At 53.4% G+C, this 8,293-nt stretch overlaps 1 protein-coding gene across 1 annotated transcript in view; it reads left to right on the forward strand.

Moving 5' to 3' along the window:
- The window catches only part of ACTN1 (actinin alpha 1), a 98,183-nt gene extending 91,257 nt beyond the window's left edge, over nt 1-6,926 (forward strand). The window contains 6 exon segments of the mRNA XM_005905735.3: nt 751-930; nt 1,684-1,830; nt 3,371-3,436; nt 4,582-4,740; nt 6,190-6,206; nt 6,208-6,926. Coding sequence (XP_005905797.2) covers nt 751-930; nt 1,684-1,830; nt 3,371-3,436; nt 4,582-4,740; nt 6,190-6,206; nt 6,208-6,346 — 708 coding nt within the window. The 3' untranslated portion in view covers nt 6,347-6,926.
- Nucleotides 6,927-8,293: the final 1,367 nt, after the last annotated feature.

Below are 8,293 nucleotides of genomic sequence, written 5' to 3' on the forward strand. Positions count from 1 at the left end.
GGTTGAGCTGGTCTCCCTTCCTCCTGAGCCATGAGCTTGGCCAGAAGGAGGTGACCTCCCCAGAGAGAGAACTGTGCTTTGGGCAGGCTTGAGATTCTTTGCTGTATTGTTGGACCAGGTATCAGGGTGATGTAGGTAAGGAAGGAACACTGCTTGGGTTAGAGCGTGGTGTCCCTCTGAATTCCTTGAGGGCAGAGACCATGTCAAGTTCCTCTGTGCTTTTCTGGACCCCATCTCTACCTGCTTAGCACATTATGCATGGTAGTGGGTGCTCCAGAAATGCTTGCCAAGTTGAACTGAGTTCCCAATGAGAGACAGAGATGGGGATTAGGCCTGGACCATGGAGACAGGTGGGATTGAGATGGGCAAGGCAGGCCTCCGAGGAACCAGAACAGCAGGATCGAGTTCATTGAGAAGGTGAGCCAGGTGCCCTGAGGCTGTGAGGAACCCAGCTCAGTGGGAAAACTTCCCTGAGATGGGTGGTAGTCGGGAATGGGCCTGGGATGGGAGTTTGAATGGCAGGTAGAGGAGTGAATCTTTAAGTTAGCAACTGACCTTGCGTCCCCTTCCTGAGGCTGAGGGGTAGCCGGGAGATGGGAGGTATTCATCTGGTGATAACAGTCAGTGCCGGTCAGATTCCTTTATGATGCTATTTCCATGCCAAGAATCATCAGAGGGGTTGGCCCCAGTCTCCACCCTGGGGGCCCAGAATGCATAGGTCTCACAAGAGCCTCCTTTCTGGATGAGCAGGAGATTGGAAGAATCTCCATTGAGATGCACGGGACCCTGGAGGACCAGCTCAACCACCTGCGGCAATATGAGAAGAGCATCGTCAACTACAAGCCCAAGATCGACCAGCTGGAGGGCGACCACCAGCTCATCCAGGAGGCGCTCATCTTCGACAACAAGCACACCAACTACACCATGGAGGTGGGCACCACCAGCCTTGCTCCCCTGGAGAGGGAGCCCCGGATCCCCCTTCTGCTTCCCTCGGCTAGGGAAGTGGTGGTGGGGGGGGTCACCCATCATTCCAAGCAGACTGGTTGCATAGTAGGATAAACCCTAGCTTTTAAGTGAGAGAAGACTCAACTTCTCCTCCCTCCTGGAGCTCTGAGTCTTCGGTCCTCAGTGCCTTTTGAATTTCCCCAGAAGCTTGCTGAGAATGCAGATTTCCAGGCACCGTCCCAGAATTTGATTCACTAGGTCTGGGATGGGACTTGGGTATCTAAATTTTTTAACAAGTACCCAGTGATTCTGAGACTGGTGGTCACCAGACACTGGTTTGGCCTCTGCTTTTTAAATGACCTACTTGTTTTGACTATGAAGGCATGGGTGTGAGGTTATAGAGTTGGATGTTCAGGGAATTACCTACTTTTTTGTCCTTTGATCTTCCCCACTGTCAACTTTGCCCTTTTTCCTGACCTGACCGCACTGGTCATCCTGGTTTCTGCTGTTCCAGGCAGAAACCATCACCCTTCTGTGCTTCCCCCTTCATCATCTGGGTCCTCTGTCCTGGTTTGCTGTCCTTGTCCTGGTTGCCCAGCGCCTGTTGACTCTGTTAATCCGGGCAGAAGGCCTGGTTTGATTGCATTGGCCATTTTGATGATCAGGGGAGGGAGTAGGGAGGGGTGACCTGGGCCCAGGCCTGGGACCCCTTTGCTGATGGGCCTTGCGTGCCTGCAGCACATCCGTGTGGGCTGGGAGCAGCTCCTAACCACCATCGCCAGGACCATCAATGAGGTGGAGAACCAGATCCTGACCAGGGATGCCAAGGGCATCAGCCAGGAGCAGATGAATGAGTTCCGGGCCTCCTTCAACCACTTTGACCGGGTGAGCTCCACCCCTGCACTCGCTGACGGCAGCCCCAGCCCCAGGGCCCTGGAGGGCACTGCCCAGGGCATGGGCCCACTTCCTGGGCGAGTGAGGAGGAGAGGGTGGGGAGGGAGGAGCTGCAGTCAGCCTGCTCTGACTCTCCACCGCCCCAGGCTGGCCTTAGAAGCTGTCCAGGTGTCCCACGAGCATCGCTGCTTTCCTGGAGAGAGTGCTCGTGTTGTGGGTGAAGTGAAACCCTCAGACCCCTGACTCTTGCTCTCCTACCATGAGGAGTCACGCCTTGGGGGCAAGGCTGCCATAGCCTCAAGGGAGGGTCTGCTGTCCCTGGCTATGGCGACCATCCCCTGCCTGTGCCTGGGGACAGAGCAGAGCCTCTCTCCTCCCCGAGCCCCGGGGGGCCTTTCGGACCCCTGGTAGAGGTGCCAGAGCTATCAGTCCTCCTGGATTCTCATCCAGTTTTGTGTGGGCTGCCCCTCCCAGTGCCTTGGGGCTTTGTGGTGGCCACAGGGGGTGGGAGCATGGGCTTGGGTGCTGCCCACCACCCCTGCCTGCTTCACTGCCCTCCAGGCACCTGGGTGGGTGGCGTCCTCCTGGAAAACCCTGCTCAGGGCATCGGGGCCAGAGGTGGGCTGGGCACTCTTCTGGGGGAGCTTCTTTCCCCATGGCTCACCATGCTTCCCTCCAGCCTGCTCCCCGGGGCAGGACAGCTGCGTGTACCGGGGAGAGGGCCCCCTCTGGGCCACGGCCGTGTGTCTAACCTTGTGCACTTTTATTTCCCTCCTCCCCCCGCCCCTCCGCCCTCCACCTTCCCCATCCGCATGCCTTCGTCCCTGTCTCTCCCCACACACGCTACCCTCCACTGGGGCATGGCCCACCCCTTCCCCCTCACGGCCTCCACCTCCCTGGCACCGCATGGCTCGCTGGCTGGCGCACGGCGGCCCCAGGATCACTCCGGCACGCTGGGTCCCGAGGAGTTCAAAGCCTGCCTCATCAGCTTGGGTTATGATATTGGCAACGACCCCCAGGTACTCGCCTCCTGCATGGAGCACGCTCAGGGGTGGCGTCCGGGGCGAGAAATAACGCGTTTCTCCTTTTTTCTTTTCTCTCTCTCTCTCTTTCTGGATCTCCTTGCCTCCCCTTTCCTGTGGGCCGTGGGGCTCGTCTTCTGCTGTCCCTGCCTGGCCCCTGGCGGGCTCCTCCTCCCGCTACTCCGACCTCTGGCCTCTGCCCTTGGTTATCTTTCGTGGGAACCTGCGCGGTGCCCACCTTCTTCTCTCCTCATCGCTCTCCATCCCATGGACGGATTTTTGCATCTCCCTGCTCTGTCTTCCTCCTTCTGTGGATATCTTCCCCGGATGTGTATTTGCATCTCTTCCTCCTATGTTCCTTTCCCCTTCCTGACCGCCGCCCCCCCTCCCCGCCCCCCGCCCCCTAAAACCGTACACCTCGACCTCCCCTCTGGCCATCTATGCCCTGTCTTCCTGGCCCCGGGCTGGCCCTTTCTCCTCCTTGTGTCTTGGTGCCCCTTGCCCCACAGAAGAAGACAGGCATGATGGACACGGATGATTTCCGGGCCTGCCTTATCTCCATGGGTTACAACATGGTAATGTAAACCCCACCCTCTGCCCTGGTGAGCAGCAGCCAGCCAGCTGACCGGAGAGGCCGAGTCCTGGCCGTGGTGGGCTGGAGGCCCTCAGGCTCAGGGGCCCCCCTCCCTGGAGGGGCCTCAAGATTCTGGTCCATGGGGAAGATAGTGTACTGAAAGGCTGGGCCCCAGCTGTGGGGCCTGTGTGTGTCCAGGAGACCTGGCCTTCTCGCCTTTCTCTGCCGGTTTCTCTTTTGATATTTACAATTGAAGTGGGCTTTTTGTTTTTTGGCTCCCATCGTGGATGGTGGGGCTGACCCCGAGGCTGCCAGGCAGGACTGTGGTAGGCACTCTGGGTGGAGGTTGGTTCAGTTCTATCTCACGTGAGGCCTGGAGAGTTCCACCTCTGTCCTGGTGATGGCTTCAGCCAGGCATGCTGCCCCTTTGCTAGTTGCCCCAAGCCCCTTCCCAACCTTCTCAGCTGCCTTGCCCTCATGCAGGCCTTCTGAGCAGGCCAGGCAACTCCTGGCCTACCTTGCAAAGCCCAGAGCCCTTGGGCCGCCCAGCGCAGGAACACGGGCGTGGGCTTTAGAAGCAAGGAACCTGGGGATAAATCTCGGTTCTGTCATCCCCTGCTTGGAGGCCCAGATAAGGTGAGGGGAGCGCTGCCGGGCCATTGTAACGGTTAAATGAAGCAACTCAACGTGAGTGCTGTGCCGTGTCTGACACTCAGAACGTGCAGTGTGGTGGAGGCCCAAGTTCATGTCTCAGCTCTACTACCCCCTGGCTGTGTGGCCTTTGGCAAGTCACTAAGCCTGTCTGGGCCTTAGGTTTCTCCTCTGGAGACCTGATGAAAGTAATAAAATAAATAGCTACTTCATGGTTGTGAGGAGGGTTAAATGAATTTTACACAGCACTTCAAATAGGGCCTAGTATATAGTGTATGCTGTCTGTTAGCCAGTGCTGGCGTTAGTTATCATCAGCATTATCATTTTTGTTCCAAGAGGACCACGTGCATCCGTAGAGGGTGGGAAACTGAGACATCTCAGGTTAGGTCAGGGGCCCTCTCTGACAGCCTCAAGCACTCTGAGCCCCCAGAGGCTTCAGGTCCATAGAGAGAGGGGACTGTGGCTGACAGGCCTGGGATTGGCTTTTCCCTCCAGGGAGAGGCAGAGTTTGCCCGCATCATGAGCATCGTGGACCCCAACCGCCTGGGGGTGGTGACGTTCCAGGCCTTCATCGACTTTATGTCTCGCGAGACAGCTGATACAGATACAGCAGACCAAGTCATGGCTTCCTTCAAGATCCTGGCCGGGGATAAGGTGGGTGTGCTGTGGCGTGGGTGCTGTGCGGAGGTGGGCTGAATTGGAGGAGAGGTCATGAGCAGCTCCGCTGTTCCTTCTCCCACCCCGAGCCTCACTGCTGTCCACCTCTACCCGTTTCTGTAGCATTTGGGCATCAGCTAAGAGGTTAGCTTAAGGGAGTCCCTTGCCATGGACATTGCATGTCATACTTACGATGAGATACTGGTGATGAAATGACTGGCAGTGGAGGGCAATCCAGTCAGATGGAGTATGTGAGTGGGTGATGAAAGGTCAATCTGGGAACTTAAGACTTCAGCCCTGCATCATTCTGGGCATGAGCCATGGCATGTGGATGGGAAGCAGGAAAGAAGCATGTTTCTCATTTGTCTACCCTAAGCAGCAGTCAGCTTCAGTTCTCCAAATCTCCCAGGTTCCCTGCACTGCCAAGCCTGACAGTGGGAAAGTAGGCGCATCCGGGGGATTTGGGGGCAGAGAGGTCTAGAGGTCAGATTCCCTTCCTGTAAAATTCATAGGATAATCCATAGGCTGTCCTTCCTTAGCCAGTAGGGAGAATAATTTCTGAAATGTCTCAGTCTACATTGAAGTAAAGACTGAACCAACAAAGAGGTTCCTAAAGCTCTTATTTACATTCAAAGACACCTTGTTAGAGTCATAGCACTTTGGAGCTGGAAGGACCCTCAGAAACCACCTCCTTCAAGTGACTCATTTGGTCGAGGAAGTCTCCGGGGCCCAGAAAGGGACCTGATCTCTTGACTCTTGAAGTGACTTGAGGGCCAACCCCTGTCTCCTTCAGACTGGCTCCTTAGGGGACTCTGGCAGAAGTAGGGCAAGGCCCTGAACACGTGTGAAGCTGCTAGCTCCCCAAAGATGCAGGTTCCAAGTAGACTTTGATGGGCAAGCCCAAGACAGGGAGGAAGCAGACATCCCAGACTGGGAACCAGATGGGCTGGGGGAAGGTTAAGAGTCTATCAGTGGCAGTGATGCCCCAGACTGGAGGCTCCTGTGATTTATGAGAATTGTGTGACCTCCTCAGAGCCCAGCTGAGTTGGGCGTGGGAGTCCTACTCTGTTTCACCAAATATGGTATTGCTAATACCAGCCTGTGGTTGGTGCACACTAGAGAGATACACGAAAAGATTACAGGTGCAATTAGCTCTTGGAATTACTTGGAAACAGGCTAGTTACTGAAGTGAAAAACAAGGGGATTGAAATATATGTTATTTAAATATATATACACATATATAGATATGTACATATATAGATAACATTTATACATATGTGTCTATATCATATAACTTATCGTATAATTCATTTATTTACATATATGCCTGATACAGGTATATGTAATGTACCTGTTGGAATGGGGGTGGGACAGGGTACCTTACCTCCTGAGTGAGGTTCCCGACCTCCGGGCTTTGCGGCCGCCCTGAGCGCATTGTTTCCGCAGAACTACATCACGGTGGACGCTGCGCAGAGAGCTGCCGCCTGACCAGGCTGAGTACTGCATCGCGCGAATGGCCCCCTACACCGGCCCCGACGCCGTGCCCGGTGCTCTGGACTACATGTCCTTCTCCACGGCGCTGTACGGCGAGAGTGACCTCTAACCCGCCCCGCCTGGTCCACACCCTCGCCCCCCGCCCCGTCCGCTGTGCGAGCCCCACCCTGCGCCTCCGCTGTACCCCCTCTCCCGCCCGGGTTTGGTTTCACGCTCTGCCTCCAGTGGGCGAGCTGGGACCCGTGTGGCATCCAGCCTCCCTGCCCGTGAAGTGACAGTTTACAAAATTATTTTCTGCAAAAAAGAAAAAAAAGTTACGTTAAAAAAAAAAGTAAAAAATACCAAAAAAACCACATATTTTATTATACAAAAAGTATTTTTTTCTCCACCAGACTTAAATGGAAAAGAGGAATAATTAACTATTTGCACCGAAATGTTTTGTTTTGTTGTGACATAGGAAAATAACCAAGCACAATGTTATATCCATCCTTTTTATCGATTTTTTTTTTCCTTTCTATCTGTACCATCTGCTGTATTCATTTCTCCAATCTCTTGTCCACCTTGATGTGGGAGTGGGAGGTGAGGGCAGGGGAAAATCTTGTCAAAAGGCACATTGGTGCATGTGTGTTTGCTAGCTCACTTGTCCATGAAAATATTTTATGATATTAAAGAAAATCTTTTGAAATGGCTGTTTTCTTAAGGAAGAGAATTTATGTGGCTTGTTTTCTCATTTTTGAAGTCCAGAGGTGTGTGTAATTACCCTCTTCATCAGCACACACTTTTTGCCCCCAAATACTGCCTATTAAAAATGGTCAGGACAAAACTGACAAGTGTGGACAGCTTTGGTCCTATTGGGCACACAATGGCAACCCACTCCAGTACTCTTGCCTGGAAGGTCCCATGGACAGAGGAGCCTGTCCATGGGGTCGCTAAGAGTCGGACACGACTGAGCAACTTCCCTTTCACTTTTCACTTTCATGCATTGGAGAAGGAAATGGCAACCCACTCCAGTGTTCTTGCCTGGAGAATCCCAGGGACGGGGGAGCCTGGTGGGCTGCCGTCTATGGGGTCACACAGAGTCGGACAGGACTGAAGCGATTTAGCAGCAGCAGCAGCAGCAGCAGCAGTGTTAAAGCAGCAACACTCCCATGTCAGTTCCTTGCTCCTTGCTTACTGTTTTCCAAAAGAGTGCATGGGATCAAGGATGGTGTGGGGCACCTGTACCACCCCTAATATGCTTTTGACCTTGGCACGTTCAACCTTATACTTGTTTCGTTTTCCAGAGAAGAACGTGGTTTCCTCACAAGGCTCCTATGCGTTGAAAATAAACCCCGCCTTTGTTTCTCACATCATCAAACAGCTCTGTGACATCTACATGCCCCGGTTCCTTGTATTTTTGCTGCAGGAGACACTCAGGAAGTTAGACTGTCCCGTAGACAGCAGCTGTCCAGCCTCACCTGGGAGGCTGTTGGAAATGCAGGCTCTCGGGTCTACCTCAGACCCTCTCATTAGAATCTGCCTTTAAACAAGGTCCCTGGGGGATCTCTGTTTCTTTTGAGTTTTCCTCCTTGCCTCTTTCCTCCTCGAGGCTTCTACTCACAGGACAGGCAGCGAGGACTGCCAGTAACGGTATCAGTAACAGTGCAGTGATTTATCGACATAATTTAGCAATGGAAGCTGCAGGTCTGTGTTCCAGTTCTGTGTCGAGGGGTAAAGCAATTTCATGCAGCAGTAACAGGGAGTTGAGTCTGTGGAGTCTGACGGCCAGAGTTCAAACCTACCACGGCCATTTCCAAAACGGATAAACTGGGCACTACAGTTCTCTCATCCACTAACAGGGAATAATAGTGCTGCTGGAAGGTTGATGCTCTAATGTATAGAACTCCCAAAGTATTCGTGCATATAAATGTTGAGGTCAATCCTACTTTAAGTTTTAAGGGATTCGCTTGAAGGATCTCTTTAAAAGAGAACCCTTAACATGATAGAAGTCCCCTCATATAAGAAGACTAAGACCAAATTGGAATTTATTGAACTGGGGCCAGAGATGACAGTTTTC

The sequence above is a fragment of the Bos mutus genome, chromosome 10, assembly GCF_027580195.1.
Source record: "Bos mutus isolate GX-2022 chromosome 10, NWIPB_WYAK_1.1, whole genome shotgun sequence".
In the NCBI taxonomy this organism is placed as follows: domain Eukaryota; kingdom Metazoa; phylum Chordata; class Mammalia; order Artiodactyla; family Bovidae; genus Bos; species Bos mutus.